This window comes from Mytilus edulis, chromosome 3 (assembly GCF_963676685.1).
Source record: "Mytilus edulis chromosome 3, xbMytEdul2.2, whole genome shotgun sequence".
NCBI lineage: Eukaryota > Metazoa > Mollusca > Bivalvia > Mytilida > Mytilidae > Mytilus > Mytilus edulis.
This window is the reverse complement of record NC_092346.1, coordinates 69,842,914-69,870,746: the sequence shown is the minus strand read 5'-3', so window position 1 is coordinate 69,870,746 and position 27,833 is coordinate 69,842,914. Positions and strand designations below refer to the sequence as shown.

At 30.3% G+C, this 27,833-nt stretch overlaps 1 protein-coding gene across 8 annotated transcripts in view; it reads left to right on the top strand.

The window, feature by feature from the left end:
* Nucleotides 1–27,833, top strand: part of LOC139517292 (1-phosphatidylinositol 4,5-bisphosphate phosphodiesterase beta-4-like) — a 103,132-nt gene that overhangs the window by 51,240 nt on the left and 24,059 nt on the right. For 4 of the 8 annotated variants that reach the window (XM_071308204.1, XM_071308202.1, XM_071308205.1 and 1 more), the window contains 12 exons: nucleotides 5,718–5,771; nucleotides 10,341–10,422; nucleotides 11,297–11,397; nucleotides 12,958–13,018; nucleotides 14,291–14,399; nucleotides 19,059–19,269; nucleotides 21,629–21,722; nucleotides 22,337–22,416; nucleotides 22,789–22,873; nucleotides 23,214–23,304; nucleotides 24,884–24,997; nucleotides 26,491–26,580. In XM_071308204.1, the coding sequence (XP_071164305.1) occupies nucleotides 5,718–5,771; nucleotides 10,341–10,422; nucleotides 11,297–11,397; nucleotides 12,958–13,018; nucleotides 14,291–14,399; nucleotides 19,059–19,269; nucleotides 21,629–21,722; nucleotides 22,337–22,416; nucleotides 22,789–22,873; nucleotides 23,214–23,304; nucleotides 24,884–24,997; nucleotides 26,491–26,580 (1,172 nt within the window). The remainder of the gene's footprint in view (nucleotides 1–5,717; nucleotides 5,772–10,340; nucleotides 10,423–11,296; nucleotides 11,398–12,957; nucleotides 13,019–14,290; nucleotides 14,400–19,058; nucleotides 19,270–21,628; nucleotides 21,723–22,336; nucleotides 22,417–22,788; nucleotides 22,874–23,213; nucleotides 23,305–24,883; nucleotides 24,998–26,490; nucleotides 26,581–27,833) is intronic. The other 4 variants (XM_071308206.1, XM_071308207.1, XM_071308208.1 and 1 more) reach the window with 1 other exon arrangement.

Sequence of the window (27,833 nt, the reverse complement as noted above, 5' to 3'; positions counted from 1 at the left end):
TCTTGCCCCAACTGATCCTCGAAATATCTTCTACATGTAGGTGGAATTATTGAATCTGGAGAGTTTAGGTACTGCATTGGAACATCTGTAGGAATTTTAACAGGATATTTGTCAAAAATCAAATTGCAGCTGTTGGGGAACGATCATTTAACTTCAACATTTTCATAAACAAATATTCATATTTGATGAAAAATACTGTGGTCAAGCAAATGACAAAAAAACACCTTATAGTGTTAAATTTTAAACAAATTATTTGATTGATAGTGTTGAAAAACTTTAAAAAAAAAAAAAAGGGCAAAAAAAATATTTTCTGACTAAGACGAAAAAAACCCATAACACCCATCTTTTTGAATTAAAATAGTTACTCACTTAAAAACACAACTTTATTCGAAGCAATGGTTCCTGAGCTTCAACTTTTGCTATGTGATTAATTTAAAACAAAAATCAAAAACTGGATGTCAGGGAATACTTTCATATTTTACACATGCTATATATATATATATTTTTTAATGCATTTATTTATAAGATTTTTACCCAATTTTATAGTATTTCATATTTCATAGTTAATACATATCTTTTTAAACTGAGAATATTGTGTGAATGACTTGTTTCAATCAATATGTGACACTATAATAAACAATTTTATTCTTATTCTAGAATAAGAATAAAATTGTTTATTATAGTGTCACATATTGATTGAAACAAGTCATTTACACAATATTCATATACACACAAACAACAATAAAAATCCAGCCAAAAAATGACTTATGAGACACTGATCCTTAAAACCAAAATATATACAAAAATATACTATTTAAACTTGTAAATAATCTCATAAAAGTTATATCCAAAATGGAACAAGTAGCTTAAAATATAAATAATTCTTAGATTAAAAAGATATGTATTAACTATAAAATATGAAATACTATGAAATTGGGTAAAAATCTTAAAAATAAATGCATTAAAAATTGATTAAGGGAAAATATTACTGTAAAAATAGTTATCTACGAAAATAAAATTTATGTAAACATTTGCAAAAATAATACTAGATATTGGTACAATTCATAATTTCAATAAATTTTCTGTTTGTATTAAAATCTTGAAAGTCTTCAATAAGTTTTGAACATTCATTAAAAAGATGGTATCGAAGATTGTCATATAATGAGCATTCCATTAGAAAGTGTTTTTCTGTTTCTATGCTGTTAGTTTCTCACAACACACATATTCTGTCTTCAATGGGTGTAGGCGGCCTGGAGTATCTTCCCATCTCACACGCTAGTGGAAGTGAACTGGAGCGAAACAGAGCCATTGTACGTCGCTTAGTTTTGAAAATGTTCAGACGGACATATTGTTTGGTTTTCACACTTTGTTTGTATTGCCTATAAGGTCGTAATTTGTTTCTGTTCTGTTAGTTATGTCGATCTTTAAAAACTTTCTTGTGCCATTCCGTGTTATCTAATACAGTTAATTTTTCGCTAATTGTATGCATTACAGTTTTTGTAGATCCAGATAAATTGTACACAAGATCTCTCACATTTAGCAAATCAACAGTTTTGTGCACTTGGAATATACATGATATATATTGTTTAAGAAAAGTTATGAAGAAATTTGATGTGTAATTTAATTAATTACTTTAGTAAAGTAATTGTAATTCAATTAATTACATTTCAAAAACTGTGTAATGTGTAATTAGTGTAATTGACCATTTTTGCAATGTAAGGTGTAATTTAAATGTAATTGGCCCCAAGTCTGTTTGGTATGCAGTTGTATAAGCATTGGCATATCTCATTTCCATGGAGATTATTTGGCCCTGCCCCCTCAGTCATGGTCTATTGACTTCAAAACTTTTGCTTATTTTACATGAATTAGTTTGTGATTAGGTCAGTTTATGGGGAACCACAAATGGTAGGTCAATGATATTTGGTATGTTGTTGTGTAAGCATCTGCATATCTCATTTCCATGGAGATAATTAGGCTCCGCCCCTAAGTCATGGTCTATTGACTTTGAAACTTTTGCTTATTTTACATGTATTAGTTTGTGATTGGGTCAGTTTTGGGGGAACTAAAAGCGGTGGGTCAATGATATTTGGTAAGCATTGGCATATCTCATTTCCATGGAGATAATTTGGCTCTGCCCCCTTAGTCATGGTCTATTGACTTTGAAAATTTTTCTGAGTTATCATGTATAAGTATGTGATTAGGTCAATTCAAGGGGAACCATTAGTGGTAGGCCATTGTTAATTGGTATTCAGTTGTATAAGCATTGGCACATCTCATTTCCATGGAGAATATTTGGCCTCACCCCTCAGTCACAGTCTAATGACTTTGAAATTTATTTTAGTTTACATGTATTAGTTTGTGATAAGATCAGTTTAAGATGAACTGCTAATATTAAGTCAATGATATTTGGTATGCAAATTTATTGGCATTTGCAAGTATCGTTTCCATGGAGATTATATAGCCCCACCCCCTCTTATTGACTTTGAAATTTTTCTATAGTTTACTAGTTAATGTTTGTATTTAGATTTGGGAACGACTTAGTATAAGTCAATGGTCATGATGGTATTTGGTATCCAGTTGTATAAGCATTGGCACATCTCATTTACATGGAGATTGTTTAGCCATGTAACTCAGTCATGGTTCATTGACTTTGAATATTTTCATAAATTGTGTAAGATGATAAAATATTGCTAAATCAAAACTACAAAAAGGTGAGACATATCTCTGTGATAACAGTTATACTATATATTGAGAGTAATTTTCTCCCATTGTTAATTGTATTGTAGAGAAATTGAAGTATAATGTTCACTTGTTAAAAATGAAAGCTTTATGTGGTTTTATTTTTAGATCACCTGGGGTTGAAGTCATAAAACTTTGCTCATTGCTTGGAGCACAAAAATCATGCTCGAAACATGAAATCAAACGGTTTGATTGGTTGATTTTCGAGTTTTGCAAGAGCCAAGTGAGATATTCTCATCGCTTTGGATCTGTCGTCCATTGTTGTTGTCGTTAACTTTTTACATTTTGAACTTCTTTTGGGGATCCACTGAAGGTATAGAACCAAACATGGAATGAATGTTCCATATGATTTGCTGACCAAGTGTTGTTACTTTGAAGGCCATCCATCATCCAAGACCTTACAGAGAGAAAGTGTCTTTTAAAATTGAAACACAAATTGACAGAAAAAAAGTAAACAAAGAACAAATAAAACACAAAGACAGTATTATAGTCATTTATTTTCAACAAAAACTTTTTATTCAAGGATTTATGTAGGTTTGGCAATCACCAACGTAGTTTTGACCAGGAAATTCACTCCTGACCACTTTTCTCGAGCTTGGATTTTTCCTCTGGTCTCGAGATCTCGCTTATAAGTCGGTACCCCTCTCTGGATTCTGAATTTTACTCCCAAACTTCCGACTTATAAGCGAGTATCTACGGTAATGGAATTATTCCCCAAATGATTCAATTTTTCTGCATATGTATTTTTGTGATTTAAATGTTGTTTAGACAAAGGAAAGCCCTGAATTCTGGATTAAAGAAAAGTATAAACCATAATAAAAGTATTAGATACCAAATAAAGTAACATAATCTCTCCTTCCATTCACATCAAATTTTCCTCAATAGAGAACTGTAAATAATACTTCTATTCTTACAAAGCTGGCATTACTCTCTTGGTGTTACAATCATGTATACAATAGTATGGATAATTAGATATAGTTTTCCCTGTTGCATGTCTTTGCTAGAACCTGTAGAATGTCAGAGGATGAACATTTTCTTGATGTTTTCATTATTCTACAGATTTTATTTGCAGTTGTCACCAAGCTGTGACATTTGAATTGCCTTTACTATAGGGAAATCTAGCTTTTAATGATTTGTCAGTCGTATTTTCCTGCTGTATAATATTATTTTGTTTTAAGGAATTCAAAGCAGTAAATTAATATGACATGTCTTTACAAAATTAAAGTATTTGTATAAAGTTTAGAATTTAATTTATCAAGACTCTTTAAAGTTCAAGTTCATTAACACTTATGGAATCTTATGTATTTTTATGTTGTGTTATTTACATGAATTTTGAACTAATTCAAGAAACAGTATCGGTTTTCATTTGTAAAATTCTTTATAATTTAGCTTAAGATTTGACCAAAAACAGTAATCAATACAGAAAGAAAAAGACATTAGTTAATCACTGTTTCCTACTGGAAAAGATTTATTGAATATTTAGCAAGGGACATCAGCTTTGACTTAGCTTCATATATATGTCTGTTATAATCCCATGATATTCATGTTATATTCTCTCATTTTATTTGCCTAAGTGAACTAATTTCTGGCATAATGATTGATTGTTCTTTTAAATGCATAGACATACTCATTTGTCAAAGAAAATACCATGTCACCTTAAACTTTGCTTCCACCCAAGCCAATTCAGCTTTAATAAACTAGGCTTTTTATACTAACATTGAGGAATATTCCCCCACAGTATATTGTATTGTACAAGCTTGGAATGCAATACTTACAGAATTCATGTCTCATTCATTATGAGTTTTAATATAAATATATTTGGTACAAAAATGTATATGTCATTGCAGAATCCTTTTCATCTTTGTTTAACAGGGTTCATCTAAACTCGACATTATTCTAATGGTTCATAGGTCAATGTTTTTTTTTGTGGTTATGAAATTGAGGTATAGAAATGGAGAATATATCAAAGAGACAACAACAATTAAGACCAAAGAGCAGATAATAGTCCAAGGCAACCAAAGGGTCTTCAATGCTGAAAAAAAAATCTTTCACCCAGAGGTTGGTCGGGCCCCAAAATTAAAAAGTGTACTAGTTCAGTGAAAATTGAAGTCATACTTAACTGCAAAACATATTTTTTGAATTACTATAAGCAATAGGTGAACTTTATTTGTTGTAAAGAATAATTGTAAGGTATACATGTCAGTCAGGTAGGGTTCATTTGACTGAATTCATTTTCATAGTTCATTGATCAGTGTTAAGTTTTGGTGATTTGGTCCATTTCTCATTTACTCTTTATCAGTAGGTCAACACTATTTTGTATATTGAATGATTGTAATTAGATGGACTGTATTTGACCTTGACTTCTTTGATATGGACTTGTTGTTTATGTGATACTTGTAGCAAAACTGCATACCCTCCTTGAAAACAAATAAGCATGCACTGTTAAAGTCAATGCTTTGTTCGAATTGTGGCTGTTAAAGTCAAGTTTGTGAGTCCAAATACCCCCCCTGCCCTTGCAAATTCCTGGCTACGGGCCTGAACTGTATCAAAAACTTTTAACATGAATTAATTTTGATCAGTAAAGTAAGGAAGACATTTCAGCATTACTCTCTTGTTTTTAATGGAAAACAATATGAGATTGTTGTGAAAATGTAAGTCACAATTGATATCTTATGTTTTTAATATATTAGGACTCTTGCTAATTAGAAGCAGGAATCACCTGTCATTGTTTTCCTCCTGTCCTATTAATCTCCATGGAAAGCACTACTAATTTCATGGAAAACTGTCACACAGGTTTATATGCTGTTGATACTTCTTAATGACTTTTTTTTCAAAATAAACTTTTAAACAAATCTCTGAACAGGAATTACAACCAGAGTATATGTCAGGTTTTAGACAGACTACTAGTAACAACCATAAAAAAGTAACGTTTTTCTGTTACAGAGATATCAATATTATAAGATTTGTTTACTTTTCAGTTGGCTGAAATTATGTTTAATGGTGAATCCAAGTGGAAAAATTCCAGTCAGAAGGTAAGCGTCACAAGCTTTTTATACGACCGCAAAAATTGAAAATTTTTTGGTCGTACATGTATATTGGTATCACGTTGGCGTCAGCGTCGTCGTCGTCCAAATACTTTTTTGGTTTTCCGCTGTAACTTTAGTTTAAGTAAATAAAAATCTATGAAATTTAAACACAAGGTTTATGACCACAAAAGGAAGGTTGGGATTGATTTTGGGAGTTTTGGTTCCAACAGTTTAGGAATTAGGGGCCAATAAAGGGCCCAAATAAGCATTATTCTTGGTTTTCGCACAATAACTTTAGTATAAGTAAATAGAAATCAATGAAATTTAAACACAAGGTATATGACCACAAAAGGAAGGCTTGGATTGACTTTGGGAGTTTTGTTCCTAACAGTTTAGGAATAAGGGGCCCAAAGGGTTCAAAATTAAACTTTGTTTGATTTCATCAAAAATTGAATAAATGGGGTTATTTGGTTTGCCGAATCTAACTGTGTATGTAGATTCTTATTTTTTGGTCCCGTTTTCAAATTGGTCTACATTAAGGTCTTAAGGGTCCAAAATTAAACTTAGTTTGATTTTAACAAAAATTGAATCCTTGGGGTTCTTTGATATGCTGAATGTAAAAATGTACTTAGATTTTTGATTATGGGCCCAGTTTTCAAGTTGGTTCAAATCAGGATCCAAAATTATTATATTAAGTATTGTGCAATAGCAAGAAATTTTCAATTACACAGTATTCAGCAATATCAAGAAATCTTCAATTGCACAGTATTGCACAATAGCAAGAAATCTTCAATTGCACAGTATTGTGCAAAAGCAAGAAATTTTCAATTGCACAGTATTGCACAATAGCAAGAAATCGTCAATTGCACAGTATTGTGCAATAGCAAGAAATCTTCAATTGCACAGTATTGCGCAATAGCAAGAAATATCTAATTACACAATATTTCTTTGTCCAGAATAGTAGTTGAATCAACTTAAACCATTGTTTTATACAATATACAATGTATATTCACTTTTACTACCAACTGATAAATTAAAACAATCTTTACCATTCAGTGATAACAAGAGATCAGTTTTGGAATAAGGGAAAGGGGCATGTGAAAATAAAATTGGGGGGGGGGGGTTCAATTTTTCTCATTTCAGATTTCATAAATAAAAAGAAAATTTCTTCAAACATTTTTTTGAGAGGATTAATATTCAACAGCATACTGAATTACTGAAAGGCAAAAAAAAAATTTTTAAGTTCATTAGACCACATTCATTCTGTGTCAGAAACCTATTCCCTGCTGTGTCAACTATTCAATCACAATCCAAATTTAGAGCTGAATCCAGCTTGAATGTTGTGTCCATACTTGCCCCAACTGTTCAGGGTTCAACCTCTGCGGTAGTATAAAGATGCGCCATGCGAACATCTGGTTACTTTTTATTCCATTAATAAATGAGGGTTGGAATGGGGGAATCTTCAAGACAAATAACGGTAAAAAATATTTCCAAATGTCATTAACAGTATTTTTTGTTGCATGACGATAAAATGTACATTTTCTTAGTGATGATAAAAAAATATCGACTGATTTTGATGAATCACGTTAAATTCATTCTAAAATAATGGTTACAGATAATCATTTGAGACCTCTTATGATTCACAATAAAAGTTTAACCATTTTGATGCTAATAGTAGCCGTAAAACGCCTGTTTCAAGTATGCCAGTATAGGGCTTTCCTACCTTCATAAATGAGGTGGTTATTATAATCTGGTCCCAAAAGATAACTTGTGATTGCAGCATAAATTATGTTACAAATACCATATTTGAAATAATAGATGGTGCATGATTCTAAAAATATCAACAATGTCATTGTAAAAGTAATAATAATGATCTAGAAATATCAACAATGTCATTGTAAAAGTGATAATAATGATTCTAAAAATATCAACAATGTCATTGTAAAAGAATTAATAATGATTCTAAAAATATCAACAATGTCATTGTAAAAGTAAAAGTAATGATTCAAAAAATATCAACAAGGTCATTGTAAAAGTAATAATAATGATTCTAAAAATATCAACAATGTCATTGTAAAAGTAATAATAATGATTCTAAAAATATCAACAATGTCTTGTAAAAGTAATAATAATGATTCTAAAAATATCAACAATGTCATTGTAAAAGTAATAATAATGATTCTAAAAATATCAACAATGTCATTGTGAAAATAATAATAATGATTCTAAAATTATCAACAATGTCATTGTAAAAGTAATAATAATAATAATAATAATAATAATAATAATAATAATAAATTCTTTATTTAAAGAGGGTAAACACAGTTAGTTACAATCACTAATCTTCCCTGAGGCCCTCATATACATGTATGCAATACAAGTAAAAACAAAATGGTAATAATAAAAGAAAAAAGCAATCATACAACATATAAACACAATTGTATAGACATAATAGTTCAGTGTACATGTACCATGATTAAAAGATATAAAACAGTTAAATATCGCATGTAGTAAATAGACCTAGTATATACAAATCATTAAAATCATACATTCTAAGAGTAATACAATGTAGTTGCAATCATTTCAGACTGAATATTGGGACTGTCTCAAGTATTGTTTTATAATTTGTTTAAAAGAATAAGTGTTTTGCACTTTACGCATTTCATAAGGTAGTCCGTTCCATAAAACTGATCCAGAATAAGCAAAAGATTTTTTAAACAGTTCAGTTTTTGGCTTTGGAACTATCAAATTACCTTGAGTAACACCCCTTAAAGCATAAGGATTATTTACAGATATAAGTTGAAACTTTTGAATTAGGTACTGTGGTGCTTCTTTCCGCATACATTTAAATAGCAATAAATATTTATGGTATTTGATTCTGTTTTCTACTGTCATCCAACCAAGTTTTTTAAATAAGGGGGCTGATGGGGATAATGGGTCTGCATCAAGAATTAATCTTGCTGCTCTTTTTTGAAGTTTTAATATTCTTACTATCCCTTCATTTTTACATTCTCCCCAAATAATACAGCAGTAATCGATGAGAGGCAGAATATACCCATTATAATATGCTTTCCTGGCATTAATATCTAAAAATTTCTTTAATTTAGAAAGAAGGTATATTCTTGATGAAATGCTAGCACAAATTTGATCAATTTGGTTTCTCCAGCTAAGTGTGCTGTCAATTTTAACACCTAATAATTTCTCACATGATGAATTTTGTAGTGTTTCTGAATTTATTACTAAATTTGGTTGAAAAGATTGGGTTGATAACTTCTGACTTGTTCCAGTAACCAAACATTTAGTTTTTTTGGTATTGATGAACATATTATTCATTTTGCACCATTCTTCAACTTTGCATAAATCTTCTTGAACATCATCATGTAAATTTTCTATACTTTTCCCTGATTTATGAAGAGTAGTATCATCAGCATACAAGTCTGTTTTACAATTTTTAATGCACAGGGGAAGGTCATTTATAAATAAGACAAATAATAGAGGACCTAGAATAGATCCTTGGGGGACACCAAGTAAAAGTAATGATTCTAAAAATATCAACAATGTCATTGTAAAAGTAATAATAATGATCTAGAAATATCAACAATGTCATTGTAAAAGTAATAATAATGATTCTAAAAATATCAACAATGTCATTGTAAAAGAATTAATAATGATTCTAAAAATATCAACAATGTCATTGTAAAAGTAAAAGTAATGATTCTAAAAATATCAACAAGGTCATTGTAAAAGTAATAATAATGATTCTAAAAATATCAACAATGTCATTGTAAAAGTAATAATAATGATTCTAAAAATATCAACAATGTCTTGTAAAAGTAATAATAATGATTCTAAAAATATCAACAATGTCATTGTAAAAGTAATAACAATGATTCTAAAATTATCAACAATGTCATTGTGAAAATAATAATAATGATTCTAAAAATATCAACAATGTCTTGTAAAAGTAATAATAATGATTCTAAAAATATCAACAATGTCATTGTGAAAATAATAATAATGATTCTAAAAAAATCAACAATATCAACAATGTCATTGTAAAAGTAATAATAATGATTCTAAAAATATCAACAATGTCTTGTAAAAGTAATAACAATGATTCTAAAATTATCAACAATGTCATTGTGAAAATAATAATAATGATTCTAAAAAAAATCAACAATATCAACAATGTCATTGTAAAAGTTAGGAGTTATCTTACTTCATCAATAATTGTAGTTGCACCAATATATAGAAATATGAAATTCATAGTTTTGACTTCTTATGCTTAATACAATGCAATGTTTAAATCTAAGATCCCATGGCAAAATGAATGCAATCTTTATTCATTTAAAATTCTCACAATAGTTTTTGCTAGCAACAAAAGTGAAGCTGCCTTTGAATTGAATTTTTATTTTAAGAACCTTTCATGAAACATTTATTTTGTAAACATTTTATTTTGTCATTGGCTAGCTAAACTAATCCTCATATTTTGACTCTGCTCATTTCTGTCATTTTAACACCATTAATCTAATCATGTGTTCTGACTTTTCATAATTTACTTTAAATGTTTTTCAGCATTACAAGAACATTTGCCTCTGGAAGAACAGAAAAAATGATTATGCAATGTTTAAAAGATCTTGGTTTGCCAGGAGGCAAGGTAATTGTTGTTGTTGTTGTCTAAAACTTTCGGTACTGGATCTTAACCGTATATACCACTAAAGGTTTTGTCATTTGTATTACATGCTGTAATACCTATTGTTACTAAAATAGAAGATTTGATAAAAGATAGTAATGATGAAATCAGACACAAACATTATGAAAGGAATTTATTTTAAACGTTTACTTTTTAAAAGTTTTTCTATCTTGCATCTCCATTTTATATTGATTAGATTGTTGTTTTGCTCACAGACAATATTGGTGTCTGGTGACCCAAATAGATCATCTAGACCCTCAAATAGATTTATGTGTCATACACTTTGAATTTGGTATTATACATTTAATATTATAGTTTGTATTTAAAGAGAATACATTTAGTTTTGTTAATACTAATTCAAAAGGTATTGTTTGTTTGGTTTATGATTTTCATGGCTTTATCATTTGCCTTACATAATGATACTGTAGGTGACAAATCATTTTTGTTCCCATGAATTCTCACTTTCTTTGCATCGGCCTGTTTATCAACAAATCTAGCATAATATTGTTTAGTATAGCCTGGGATCCGGCCCAATCTAGCTGCGCGTCGTAAAATACTGACAAGATTAGCCAGGACCCCAGGCTATGTTTAGTATTGACAAAGCTGAAAGACACAGTAAGAAAATGGAACCCTAACTACAACAAAATTAAAATGATTCACAGTATTTCCTAACAAGAATACTGAAGAAAGTATCATAAAAAAGAATGCTTTAAAATAAAATTACAGATAATATATCTAGTTATATATATATATCAAAGCATGCTGCTGGGTATATGAGTAAAAATAAACCAAAAAATAAGATAAAAAATATTAATTTTACTTTTGATTTTATTTTCAGTGTGATGAAATAGAACCTGCTGATTTCACTTTTGAAAAATTTTATGAATTCTATCACAAGATATGCCCTAGGACCGATATTGAAGATCTATTTAAAGAACTGTAAGTATTACGTTGATAATTGTTAATAAGAAGGCATATCAAGGTCAAATTCACATATCAAAAGGAGTATTTGATTCCACCAATATTATTTTTAAACATTCTAAACTACAAAGAATATATGAGTTATTCATTAAAAATTTCATTCAAGTTTGTATTTTGAGTTTTCCAAAATATAATTGATTAATTGATTGATTGGTCTTTAACACAACTTTCAATACCATTTGTTCTATTCCATGGCAGTAATTTTTAGCTCACCTGGCCCGATGACCCGCCCAACCAACCAAGATGGCCGCCATGGCTAAAAATAGAACATAGGGGTAAAATGCAGTTTTTGGCTTATCACTCAAAAACCAAAGCATTTAGAGCAAATCTGACATGTGGTAAAATTGTTTATCAGGTCAAGATCTATCTGCAACAACAAAAGAGAGTTTTTAACGACCTCAGCTGGCTATACAACCCTTGCACAATCAACTGAATTTTGCAGAAATCATTAATAGGATAGATTGCCCTTATATGATAATTTTTTATTACCTTTTTGGTTTTTTTGGCAAAGGGGGAGCAGGGGGTTGCGCAACAACAAAACAACTTCACAACTTTCTCATTACTTTGCATTTCTCGTTAGATAAATTTTACAAAATTCTCCCTTGAAACAACTGTCAAATTTAAACAAACTTGGTTTAAATCACCACTAGGATATCCAGGGACCACTGTGTATGATGACCCTGCCTGCCCACATGGCTGAAATAAAACAGGTTTCAAATGCACTTTTTAGTATTATATCTCTGAAACTAAACGACAGTACAACAGTTGCATTTATCATGCATCAATTGTAAATAAAAATATCAGGTGAGCGACACAGGGTCCTTGGACCCTCTAGTTTATTGGTGGAGGAATCTGAAGTGCCCAAGAGAACAATTGATATCATTGTGAGGAAAACTAACAGTTCTAGTCCTTTAAGATTAGAGTCTAGTGCACTTCCCATGTGCGTGATTCAAATTCCCAACCTCAGTATTGACTGGCTAGTGATACAGAAGTTTGACTAATTAGACCACTTAAACACTGAGGCCGCTACAATTTATAATGATTTTGATATGGTGTATGATTTATTTACCGTAAGATGGATGTATTAGATTTCAAGTGAGGAATTCTGCATGAATTCTGAGTTTATAATTTTCTTGTTTTGTGAATGGGGTGTGCACTGAAGTGTTCAGTTCTTAAAACTCATAAAAGTCTTTGCATGAATTGAATATCAAAGATTACGATTTCTGTTATTAAACAAAATTACACAAAGCTAATGCTGACAAAATACAAATGTGACAAAAAAAATTTCTATATCAAAATGCATTGTTTTATACATGTGCTAATCTTGGTGCCAAAACTTCAATTGAGGTAGCATGAAGTTCAGGGTGCAAATATGTCACAATTAACAGAAAATATTAAATGAAAATGTTCACTTTAGAGCACAGCACACTTGATAACTGATCATTTATATATAGCTAATGAGGATAAATAGTTAATCACTATATGTCAATAATGTGTATTATATAATTTTACTTGTAGAAATGGTGGAACAAACAGAACCTATCTGACCATTCCTCAGCTTGTACCTTTCTTTAATGATGTAAGTTTGAAAATAATTTAAAACCATTTTATTTGGAAAACATGTAATATATTCCTGTTTTCTGATTGAATTAACTTATAAATAATATTAAAAGTAACATATCAAGCACTCACTTCATACTAACAACCTTTCACTTGAGGAATCTGCTAAAATATTTTACCAGTTGATCAGTTAGTTGGAGAAGAAATCTAACTGCAATTTGGTAAACTGTTTTAGCCATTGCTACTGTGATACCACAAAGGTGACTGGATAGGCACTGTAAAACAATAACATAATTACGAACCAGTCTAATATTTATAATTAATGTCATTAGTACTGTAATAAATTGTTAAAATCTCATTGTTTTTTGTTTTTGTTTGATGATTTTAGCTGTTAATCCAGATTATCACACCTCAATCAACGGGTCTCATCGATGTCAAAACAAACCAGTGATAGGTTGACCTTGTTCCTAATTAAATTCGTTCAGGTTAAAATTGTGCCATGTGGGATTATCATGTTTTCAATCATAATTTCTCGAACGGTTTTAAACAGTTGTTTAAAACTAAAAAAGTAAAAACGTATTTATAAAAACAAACTTCTCATAGAGTAAATCATCACTTTACAATATTAAGTCACATGACTGGCGATCACCTGATACATAAGAAAGAAATGGCAGTTTATCATTTCAAAATGAGCGTGGTTTATTCAATTTTCATACACTTTTCTTCTACTCTCTATGATGAAAACATACAAAAATAGTAAGTTATGACAACAAGGAACACAGAGGCTAATTTAACCGACAACAAAAGCTTTATTGTGTCTTTATTAAGACATGGCAAATTTCCAGATTGCAAAACAGATGGACAAATTTACACGATAAATGTAACAACAGAGATATAAAATGTATTTTATTTGAATAAAGCCTGATAAATCAAGAACAATAAGATACATATTACAAATAAAACATAAAAACAATCAAGGTTTTATCAAAATATTTCTTACTCTTCACTTCACCTGGAAATTTCTTTGTCGGAGTTTGGACCTGAAAAAAGACTAAGTGAAAATGATTGTAGGCAAGTATATTGCGCACCCCTCTTACAAGAAACATGACCTGGGGTATAAAAGTGTGTGTTATACATACCAAAAGACGGTAATTAAATACTTTGAATATTAGTTTGGAATGGGAATATCATGAGCTCATGTCACAGAAATGTATTCTTTCTAATACAAATGTATGAAGTTCTTTAGTAGATTTAATAGTTTAGCTAAGATAAAGTATATTTAATATTCCAGAGACAAAGAGATCCAAGATTGAATGAGATTCTTTTTCCTTACTACAATAGAAAACGGGTTTTACAAATAATTAATACATATGAAAAGGATCTTGACTATATAAAACAAGGTAAGCTTAATGCATCATGCCATATTTTGTTATCTTTAAGATGAAAATGATAATCTGGACAATTATAATTTTACCTACATATGTATTAATTTTCAAGATAAGTATGTATTCATAATATTGACAAAATCTTTTAAAAATTATCATAACAGCTTCTGATGAACATTCTCAAAAAACAAAAGGACAAATTAAATCCGACCTGTTTGAATTTGGCACATATTGTGGTGCCATTAATAGTGATTGATACATGACGGTTGTACAGTAATAAAAATTTTACCAATATTGATGCTAACAGTAGCCAAAACTGAATGTTTGACGTCCTGACAGTAAAGGAAATTCCTACCCTCATGGGTTTATACATATTACACTTATAAAAAAGAGACCCATTACAGTTATAGAAATAAAAATTGCGTACCCATATGCTAAATTTTAAACAAATTCACAAAATTTACTTGAAATTTTTATTATGTATTTGATTATATTGATTGACACATTTTATATGAAATATGTATATAACTTAAGTTCAGAGGTTGTAGGTTGTACCTATACTTTATGGAGAAAAATAGAAAAGTAACTAATGCTGCTTGTGATGAAAAGATGGGCAAAAAGACCATATTTACCAAGACAAATGTACTTTTTTGTTAGAAACAATAATTCGTTGTTATATTCATGTATATACATAAACAAAAATTAGAAAAACATATATTAAAGGGAAATTCCGCGATTTTTTACTTATCATCTAATTATGTTCATCTTAACATAAAAAACACATTTGCAAAGTTTTAAATTTATATTCCTTCTAATAACGGAGAAAATCAAGTATTTGTAACTTTTTTGGTTGAATTCTCGAGTGGGTCGTGACGTATTAGCCCGATTTATTGAATTCTGGGAAAAAATAAAATCTGTTTAACTCTTATAGCTTATCGACAATATACGTAATTAAAAGCGCACAGCTGACGAATGGTCGTAGTTATTAACCACAATATAATAATGAACGAAAATGAATATGCATATACCGTTTTGTATTCATTGAATTAAACTCCTATAAAATTATATGTCTCTGTCTCTAGTAAATGTTTTTGAATAAATTTAATTAATTATTGTTGAGATTTTATTCATAAAATATTTATTGAACATTTTTACTATTTACTTGTCTATTTACCGTTATTGTTTTGATAATCATTTCAATGCAACTAATGTGTGAGCAGAGTGTGTATATTATTTTGTAAAGGTCACTGTATATTTCTCTGCTTGAGGTCAATTCGTTTACCTTGTAGCTATTTAGCCGCAGGTGTGAGTTCAAGCGTACACAGGTATAAATGTTGTTATTTGGAAAGGATATACAGAAAGGATTAGAAAGAGTATGATGTCACGATTTTAATACACTAAGATTTAATACACGATGAGAATAAAGATTCAATAATTAAATTGTGTAAATTAATTGAAAATAAAATTCAGATTCGTAAATCCGAAAATGTATAAAAATAAAAGGAAACAATTTTTGATTACTTTCTTAGCGGCAATTGGCGTAAAGATTCAAATATGAAGTAAAAAATAGTAGTTTTAATCTTTAATAAAAACTAAATGCAATATTACCCAATTTGATATACCATTGTACATCTGTTTGATATCATTGACTTTACCGGAATTTCTTAACTTGTATTCAAATCTGGCTGTGTTTAAATGCTAATGAAACTATTGCAATTTTAAAGTTTTTAATTGACAAAAAAATACAACATACATGGGTTTTTTTTTAGTTTCTTTTTAACATTTTATTCTTACATAATTAAATTCATTTGACAATCATTTACACGAACTTTTTGTGAAAAAATACCAATTATCTAAGCTAAGGCATTATTTTTTTTTAAGGATTTTTGAGGATTTTTTTTTTAATTCTATGATAATAGTTGTGCAATGTTGAACATGATAGCCGTCATTAATCCAAATAAGTAATACAGTAGTTGTAATAAAAGTTATATTTTAGTCATGCATAACTGATATTGACGAATTTAGAATAGTTCATCCATACATCGTTGTTCTTAAAACAATCATTATTAGTATACATGTAAGTTTCCTGACGTATAAGAGCCATTGAGGATGAGCTCCAGAGAAAGCAGACTAGTAGCGTTTCGTTCGTTTGTTTGTTGGGAAAAGAGAAGAAATGCAACCGCTTGTACAGATAAACAACAGAATTACCATACAAGCATTTATAGTCAACACAATCAGAAACAGTTCCCATCGTTAGACGGGGAATATGAAGGCTTTCAAGAATGAACAAGTGACATGTCTAACTCGAACAGTTAGAAAACGGACTATCGACATCGACCGCTTGTTCTTGATAGTTGAAATTGTATGCATATATACGTATACGTTTATGATAGTGATGAGTTCTTGTGTCTGACAAAAACTAAATTCCTTCATGGTTATATCTTGCCATATGTTTATATTGGTTTGTAAGGTGATTACTCAAAATCGTTATTTGAAAATCCTGTTTGTGAGATGTATATTCATTTCAATACAGAAATTTCGTCTATATATTTCACAAGTGTATAACACGGAGAAGCTCTGAAGGTCCATTACTCCCATTTTGTTTGGGTGTGAACCATCGATGTTGACAGCAATATCAAAGAATAAGATGATGATGGTAGAAAGAACTATGGGCGTCATTTGGCAAATATTACATGCATATCGGACAATGAGTTGTCAATCTGTATGAAAAGATTTCCAATACAACCATATTATTGAGAAGGAATGTTTACATGCTATACTCTCGTACTAGTATTACAGGGTTCTTGTGGCGTTCACCTTAGACACACATCTTTTTAACGATGTTTAAAAAAAAGACAGAACCAATTTAATGTCATATTTCCCTATTTTTTTTAAATATAACTAAAAGTCTTTCATCTGACAAGAATACCCCTATTTAGCGGACAAGTAATTTTTTCTTTTTTCTGTTATTGAATACCAAGAAAAAAAATAAATCCCGAAATTAATTTGAAACTTTGATACTCAAAAGTTTCCCAGCAAAATATTCACATCCCTTCGGGATAATTAGTGTTCGTCCAGTGGCATATATAACAATTGTGATGACGAATTCCTTCCTTTGTTCGAGAACAATCTTATTGAAATATAAATCTGTGATTTTACTATGTCCACAACTTCAATGTACCAAAGCAAAAGTTATACATCGACCTGTATTTAAATCAAATTGGTTCTCTTCTTGTTCTTCTGGTATACAATAGTCTATCGACATTCGATGATTACATACTGTTGGCATACGTGGACTAGTCTATTTACAACACTTTTACCCCTATTTATTCAAAATATATGTTTTTTTCTTATGTTCAATGTATACATGTATATATTTTAAATTGCGCTATAGTTCCGTAACTTTCTATCCAGTCGTATAAACGAATCGTCGGCAAGTGCGTACATATTTTTAAATCAATATTTCTGGTATGTTCCAATCTGTCCTTCACTTTTGACAATGAGTATATATTACATTTTCCCAAATTCACCCTGGGAAAAAATATTTAAATAGATTTTAATTTCATCAAATCTTATTTTTTGGGTATTATTTATATTTTTATGAATAATATTCTTTACACCAGAAATGTTATTTATAAACAAGCGTATGAGTTTGGTAATGACAAGTAAGACAGAGTTGTATATTATACATCTGATAGTTCAAAATGGAAAGTTAAATGTTATCAGCCGTGTACACTGATCAATACCTGCAGAAGTGAAACGATGCGTGAACTTGCAAGCCCGACAGGAAATCGCTTGAATACCTGGACGTGTCACCTCACACCCCTCACAATACCTTTGGAAGTAATACCTTTAGCCATGCTGGTAATCAGAAAGGAAGATAAAAATTTATTTGAAAACGGTTTATTACTTTAAAGAATTATGAACAAATTAGATTTTCGAAAACAATTTTCACGGAACACTTATTTATGATTTCAACTTTGACTTTTCACCTAATTCCAATATCAAGTTTAAAAACAACAGACCATGGTTAGTTAGTCGGATAAAACAACCGTACGATTGACAAGATATCGACACGCAATTACGACTACATCGGTTACTGTAGTTTTGTTTCTTGGTGGTTTATAGACATATCGTTTCATTAATCGGGAAAGAAGGACAAAATGGTGGAACTCAGAGAATTAATACTCTGAATTTAAAATCGATGGTGATCGCTTATCTAGCGGAATAAAACTTTAATATCTATGAATTTGAGCATTTTTATACAGAATGAACATAATATCAATTTTTGATTTTTTTGCGAAGTTTCCCTTTAACTAAATACTAATTTATATTTCTATAAATTCTTGTTATCAAGATGTTGAAAATCCTAAGCATGACACATTTTTTAAAATATCTAAATTTAAACAAATTTTGTTTGCATAACTCTTCTTCTTGTTGACAAATGGCCAAATTTATGATCCTGAGTAATGAACACTGAATTATAAATATGGTTAAACCACAAACAATGGAACTGAACATTTTATCCTGAACTATTCTATTTTTAAAGAAGAATACAAAGATTTGCATAATCTCAGTAGATTGATTATTGTTCATTTACATATATTTTTGGTACTAGTGTGTAGTAAACTTAAGAATATTTGAATTGTAATGTTTTCATACATTTTATTTCAGAATGGTTAAGTCTAGATGGTTTTTGTCGCTATTTAATGTCTGATGAAAATGCTCCTGTATTCCTTGATAGATTAGACATATATATGGATATGGATCAGCCATTATCACATTATTATATAAACTCATCACATAATACATATTTAAGTGGACGTCAGTTTGGTGGCAGGTCATCTGTAGAAATGTATAGACAGACACTATTGGCTGGTTGCAGGTGAGAAAACATCATTGATTCTGTTAGTAAAAAGTAAGAGGGACGAAAGATACCAGAGGGACATTCAAACTCATAGATTGAAAATAAACTGACAACGCCATGGCTAAAAAAAAAGACAAAGGGACAAATAACAGTATACAAGACACAACATAGAAAACTAAGGACTAAGCAACACGAACCCCACCAAAAACTAGGGAGATGTATATAACATATGTAGGGTATAGATATATGAAAATAAGAGTATTTGGTATGAATACAATTGATACAACTATCCACTAGAGACTAAATGAGTAGACATATCTTCAAAGCAAAGTAATAATGAGATATTTTCTTGAAATTATATAATCCCCCAAAAAGCCTATTTGTTAATATTGTGTAAAATATACTGTAGTTGAGTTTAACTTGCACAAGAAGTGATATAAATGCAAGCTACCAAGAGATAGGAAAGTTTAACTAACTTTCCTGCTTTTTAGCTCACCTGGCCCGAAGGGCCAAGTAAGCTATTCCCATCACTTTGCGTCCGGCGTCCGTCGTCGTCGTCCGTCGTCCGTCGTCCGTCGTCCGTCGTCCGTCGTCCGTCGTCCGTCGTCGTCGTCCGTCGTCGTTAACTTTTACAAAAATCTTCTCCTCTGAAACTACTGGGCCAAATTTAACCAAACTTTACCAAAATCATCATTGGGGTATCTAGTTTAAAAAATGTGTGGCGTGACCCGGTCAACCAACCAAGATGGCCGCCACGGCTAAAAATAGAACATAGGGGTAAAATGCAGTTTTTGGCTTATAACTCAAAAACCAAAGCATTTAGAGCAAATCTGACATGGGGTAAATATGTTTATCAGGTCAAGATCTATCTGCCCTGAAATTTTCAGATGAATCGGTCAACCCGTTGTTGGGTTGCTGCCCCTGAATTGGTCATTTTGAGGAAATTTTGCTGTTTTTGGTTATTATCTTGAATATTATTATAGATAGAGATAAACTGTAAACAGCAATAATGTTTGGCAAAGTTAGATTTACAAGTAAGTCAACATGACCGAAATGGTCAGTTGACCCGTTTAGGAGTTATTGCCCTTTATAGTCAATTTTTAACCATTTTTCATAAATCTAAGTAATCTTTTACAAAAATCTTCTCCTCTGAAACTACTGGGCCAAATTAATCCAAACTTGGCCACAATCATCTTTGGGGTATCTAGTTTAAAAAATGTGTGGCGTGACCCGGTCAACCAACCAAGATGGCCGCCACGGCTAAAAATAGAACATAGGGGTAAAATGCAGTTTTTGGCTTATAACTCAAAAACCAAAGCATTTAGAGCAAATCTGATGTGGGTAAAAATGTTTATCAGGTCAAGATCTATCTGCCCTGAAATTTTCAGATGAATCGGTCAACCTGTTGTTGGGTTGCTGCCCCTGAATTGGTAATTTTGAGGAAATTTTGCTGTTTTTGGTTATTATCTTGAATATTATTATAGATAGAGATAAACTGTAAACAGCAATAATGTTCAGCAAAGTAAGATTTACAAATAAGTCAACATGACGGAAATGGTCAGTTGACCCCTTTAGGAGTTATTGGCCTTTATAGTCAATTTTTAACCATTTTTCGTAAATCTTAGTTATCTTTTACAAAAATCTTCTCCTCTGAAACTACTGGGCCAAATTAATTCAAACTTGGCCACAATCATCTTTGAGGTACCTTGTTTGAAAAATGTGTCCGATGACCTGGCCATCCAACCAAGATGGCCACCACGGCTAAAAATAGAACAGGGGTAAAATGTAGTTTTTTGCTTACAACTCTGAAACCAAATCATTTAGAGGAAATCTGACAAGGAGTTTAATTGTTAATCAAGTCAATTTATATCTGCCTTGAAATATTCAAATGAATTGGACAACCTGTTGTTGGGTTGCTGCCCTCCAATTGGTAATTTTTAAAGAAATTTTGCTGTTTTTGGTTATTATCTTGAATACTATTATAGATAGCGATAAACTGTAAACAGCGATAATGTTCATCAAAGTAAGATCTACAAATAAGTCCACATGACCTAAATGGTCAATTGACCCCTTAAAGAGTTATTGCCCTTTATAGTCAATTTTTAACAATTTTCATTAATTTGGTAAATTTATGTAAATTTTTACCAAATATTTTTCTCTGTTACTAATGGGCAAAGTTCATTATAGATATAATTGTAAGAAGCAAGAATGTTCAGTAAAGTAAGAACTTCAAACACATCACCATCACCAAAATACAATTTTGTCATGAATCCATTTGTGTCCTTTGTTAAATATGCACATAGACCAAGGTGAGCGACACAGGCTCTTTAGAGCCTCTAGTTATTGGTATTTAATTAGTAATATGATGTGTATTTAGATGTGTAGAATTGGACTGTTGGGATGGAACCAGAGAAGACCAGGAACCTATCATCACTCATGGAAAAGCTATGTGTACAGATATACTGTTTAAGGTATAACTGCAATAAGTGTGCTTTTATTTATGTATACATGGACTAAGTTGGCCCAGATAGAAAATTGGTTTGGTATACATGGCTTAAGTTGGCTTTGTACTTTTTCTTTTCTGTTGGCTTAGACATTAGTGTTACAGTAATTTACAAACTAACAGCAACACATATTAAAAAGAGAGAAAAGATGTCATATTCAACATAGTCTTCAACAACAGACAAGTGTTAATATAATATGTGCTCTGTGTAGACATGTGTGGATATGTTAGACAGAGACTATTCAAAGATGTTCCATGAAAAAAAATCTTTGAAGGACAAATAACATTTAGATATAACAAGAGACAACTACTTTTAGGTTCCTGATTTTAAGCATAGTTTAAGTAATCTGATCTGCATTTATTGCGCTAAAAGGTGTTTCTGAAATGCAAATATATAGAAGTACTAACAAAATTTTTGATATTTCTTTCAAATTTATAGCATCAAATTATAAAATTGTTTTTCGAAAGTCAGTCTTGTAACTTATACACATAATAGTAATATTCATAGCAATAATTATATTTTTAAATAGGCAAATCTTGAAATAAATATTTGAAGTTATTACAGTATATTTTTATTTTCAGGATGTTATACAAGCAATCAAAGAAACAGCATTTGTTACATCACAGATGCCTGTTATATTATCTTTTGAAAATCACTGCAGGTATAATCTAATTATGAGTTGCCTTAAGATGGAAATAGAATAACATATATGTCACATTATGGAAAAATAGTATGCATCTCCTGGTGCTAGATTTTCTAGCTGTATTAAAGACCCATTTGTGGCCTTGGGCTGTGTGCTCTATGGTCGGGTTGTTGTCTCTTTGACACATTCCCCATTTCCATTCTCAATTTTATTCTATCAATAGATTAATCCAGTTGGTTCTTGACTCATTTCTATTAGAAAGCACTTTTCAACAATTCCTTCTAAAAATGAAATCAAAATAATTAGAAAATTGTATTATTTTTTTCAAATCAAGTGTTTATTGTTTAAACATAACATGATATTTACTTTTTAACATGTTTTTTATTTCAGTAAAGCTCAGCAATACAAAATGGCCAAATATTGTGAAGATATTTTAGGCGACCTTTTGTTGAAAAGACCCCTAGAATTAATACCAGTGAGTGGAAATATTAGGCTTGTTAATGGAGATTCCATTCCCTATTTTGTTCTGATTGTATTCAAAACTAAGCATAAGAAATAATCTTTGATTTAATCTGCTAATTTGACATAAACTTGTCAGGATTAAGGAATAATGTATGGAAGGTCTAAAGATCATTTGCTATATTGAATATGGCTGTCAATGAAGAAAAAGATACCTGAATGATAAGTTGATTGGAATTCATGTTGATATTGTAGAAAAAAAACCGACTTTTAATTGTTATCTTTTAAATGTTTTTTACCAATGCTTTTTTGACAGAAGTTCATGATATAAACATTATATTTGTTTTATAATTTAGCTTGAACCTGGTATGTACCTTCCACCACCCAATCAGCTGCAACAAAGAATACTCATCAAAAATAAAAGGCTCAAACCAGAAGTAGAGAAAAGTAAGAACTAATCATCGCTATATATAAGCGTTTATTAGATTGGATAAAGAACAATGTTAAATAAATATAATGCATAGATGCCAACCATTACGATTTTTCCGTAGTTTTTCCGATTTTGCGATAAAAACTACGCTATTACGGTCAAAGTCGAATAGTTACGGATTCCCAATCATCGACGTTCAATTTTGTAAAACGCGGATTTTTATCATTACTTTTCCGTCCTGGTCCAGTATTTAGGAAACGCCAATGTAATGCTTCCGGTTTCTCGGGAGTTATCAACCTATTGTTGGGTAACTAACTGACTTCCGAAGAGGCAAACTTGCATTTTATTAAGTAGCTTTCCCCCTTTCTCTACTTCTCCTTGACAAAACAAAAATGTTTGAGTCGAGAACATCTGAACAATTAATGAATGGAATACATACTACAGACAACATGTTAAATGACAAATTTTAGTGTACATCACTTTGCAACCACTCGTCAGTAATTTTTATTGGTAAATGCACGTTTATGAATGATTACTGAAAACTTTTCAAAAATACGGAAAATTTGATAGTTTGTTACTGATTGTGTCAAAAGGGGGTTGGCATCTATGATAATGTGCAAAATTTGTTTGCCAAAAGAAAATATATAAAAAGAAATTTCCATAGTATTATGAACAGATAAATCATGTTATGGAGGGGAACTTGCGATAATATCAGTCAAGGGACTTTGAAATTTCCTAACCACCAGGGTAGGGAAATTTGGTACCAAGACTGATATTATTCACAAATACCTCTCCATAATATGATATATCTGTTTAATTACACAGAATAGATTTTGACTTAAACTATATGTACAGGTGAAGAGAAATATTTTTTTACTAGTAAGCTGTAATCCATAAACATGTTTTTTTTTATGTTTATGCATAATTTGAGGCTAAGTAGAGCCTATCATAGTACCTCGGAATTATATACACTAGAATCAGGTTTATACCGGAAAGAGATGCCGGCTGTATACATGTACTTAACTGGGTTAGTGCTGTCTATGTAATGTCGTGGTATCAATATGTAAACGTCATTTTCATTCCAACATTAAATTATTCCTTTGTATAGACACCTTTTTCCACTTTACATATATACACAACCCATTCTTCAATACATGATCATGAGATTAGTGCTGTGCAGTTGTGTTGTCTGACATTTTTGTTTACCTCTATCAATCAATATGGTTTAATCTTGTTGCCTTATTTATTGATATAAGGTGAGAAAGGTTCTGAATAGATTCAGCTGAGATTAGGAATATCCAAAATGAAAAGAGGGCAGTGGTGAAAAACAGGCAAATTCATTTGAAATGAAAAAAAAGGTTATATTATGCAAAAAATACACTGGCTACCAACCAAACAAAATCCGGCATTCTTTTATAAAGTGTAATTATTACTTACTTACTTATGTTTTTTTTTTAATTACCTTGACTGGCTATAAAGCCCTTGCATGGTCCGTAGTGTTATTGTTATTGATATACCTTTTATTTTATAGCAAAGTTGTTTCTGCTCTTTGTTCTTTAGTACTTTTATTACACTTGGACATTTTCCATTATTTAGGAAGTTTAGAGTTGTTTATGAAAGGTCAACAGGAACAAAATGATGACCTTGAGATAGTGTTTGATGTCAGTGGTGTAGTGGGCAATGTAGATGGTGAAGAGGGACCCCTCAATGGTTTGTATTTTAACATAATATGTTTTTCATTATATATTTTGTCATACTTTCACACATATTATTATATATTTGTTAGAATTTTTATCACATATAAATGTTATATCTATTAGAAACAAAATTAGATTTTTCAATTTTAATCATCTTCAGTTTGATTAACAATGTTCTGATATAAGGCACTTTTATCAACTCCTTCGTATTGAGCAGGGATCTAATCTAAAGGAGGGGTACCACATAAAAATCTTGTTGGTTACTGATTTAAAGATGCCTATTCCAGTTGTCCTAATTTAGTACCTGCCTTGACTTACATATCTGTATATTGGGCGTGAAATAAGATTTTGTATGGATGTATAGTGGCAAAAAAATGACTTACCATTGTCAACATAACAGAATAGATTATCTTTATATTATGTCATGTCTAAAAGTGGAGTTTTTGAATTGGACTTGTAAATGTGAAAATGTTTGTTCTTTTGGTAAACAGGTCAAACTTATTATTACTCTTCCAATGATTTTGTAGTCCGATGATAAATAATATGTCTAACTTATTATTACACTTCCAATGATTTTGTAATCCGATGATAAATAATATGTCTGTCAATGCTTATTTCATTCTCTACAAAAGTCTTACGAATGACATCATGATTTGATTGGCCATTATGGAAATCATGGTCACAAATGACCAAGCATAGGTTCCATTTATCATCACAATTATCCTATCCTCATTTCCTCTTTCCTTTCATTTTGGAATGTGACTTGTAATTTCAATTAAGTTGCCTTGGGTAATGATATTATAGGAGTAGGTACTGTCTACCCTCTCAGAGAAATGTCCATCCCCAGTTATTTGTGGAGTTTGTGTTAATTAATAGTTTTGTATGTAAAATTTTTAGATGCAATAAGAGGTCAAATTACATTTGTCCATTACTTTCTAATATGTGTAAGTTTGCCGTATACTAAACTGATACAGTGCTTTTAAATCTGATAAGCAGTCTTTACATTTTGTTGTATTAGTGTTGATATTTTGTCTTATAAACAAAAGTTTTACATATTGTATTGTTAACTGCACAATGTGTTGACCTTGCACAATTTTGGTGCTTGTCCTTTGTAGTCATTTGTATCTGTATAAATATTTGTTAACTTTTTGTACAAATACTCTTTCTTTTAAAAGACCCCTAAAACACACTTTTAAAGATAAATGACTAATATTGACTTATAAATTACTTCATTTATAATTGTAGATTTAAGGGCTTACAAGAGGGCCTATAACTGTTTATAAATAGAATTGTTTGTGTAAAAATCTTAGTTTTTGCTGTATTGGTAGGATGGACCCTTTTAATGATCTTCTATAAATCTAGTACAATTATAAATAATATATCCAAGAAAGGGTATCCACTTGGTTTTAGAAAAGAAAAAGTTACACAAATATAATGTGATATATCATAGATAATCTATTGAGTTTACAGGTAGAAACTGGAGAAAATCTTGTCTTTTTACTGTAGATGATGACAGCAGTTCCAGTGATACTATGTCTGGAGAAGAAATTATACAAAACAAACCCAAGATAACCAATGGTCCAATGCAGGCATCATGTACAAAACATTCCCTCACTATTAAATGCGTCTTCAAATCATTGACAACTTCTCAGAATTATTGAAAGGATGTGAAAACAATTATATGAACAGAAATTTTTAAATCTTATTTAATATTGAATGATGATATATGGTCATTATAATTTTAAAGAAAATGGTCAATCATTAAAAAATTTTCAATTCTGCTAAGTTTTGAAGGTAACAAGTTGTAATGGTTTGATGTGTTGTATGAGTTGTCATGGTTTGTTGTGACATATTTGATAGTTATATACATATATATCTGTATAATCTAATCATTTACTTTGTCTGCCTCCAAACAATTTTAATTTTGTTCATCCCTAGACTTGCATGATCACTTTCAGTTACAACTGTTTTCCTCTTCAGTTTTTTTTCACAAGAGAACTATAAATAAGTGTACTGCTTTTGATATTGTTTGATTTTCATCTCTCCATGACAAATGAAGACATATACATACATACAGACACACACACAAGGAATAAATACATTGATATTCATGATATATAAAACTTCATCATAGTATATGTCATATAAACACTACATTGTGATATATGTCATATAAACACTACATTGTGATATATGTCATATAAACACTACATTGTGATTCAAAATAAAATGTTACATTGTAATTCATGACATATAAACACTTCATTGTAATTCAGTAACATTTTAGTCATCATGACATTATGACAATGTTGTTTAAATGACTTTCTTTAAAATTTTGCACTTAGGTTCATATTTCAAATTTGTATAGTTCACTATACAAGTCTCTTTAATAGTTACATAATTTTATAATATTTCTATCACCATACATAAGAATTTCATGCTTTTGGAACTTTGGTTTTGATTTATATTGTTGTCTGAATCATAGACATACATTAAGTTATTTCCCAGATATTGCTTATTTCATCATTATTTAAAAAAAATGATAAATATTGAACATATGGATTATAATGACTAAATTTGTAGTATCTTTCACAGTTTGTTTAAGATTTGGAATATATATGTCATCCTTTAGTTTATACATACCGTAAGCATTGATTAAAAGGGAAATATTGGTAAATATAGGTTGATGTATTGCATTCAAACACAAACACTTTATTTGAAAATCAATGCAATATAAAAAGGTATGATTTTGTGTGATTAGATATAGTGTCATGAATTGAAGTATTTACCAAGGCAAACAGATCTTTCTGTCACTCTGTTTATTAATGTGAACTTTGGTTTTATTGACC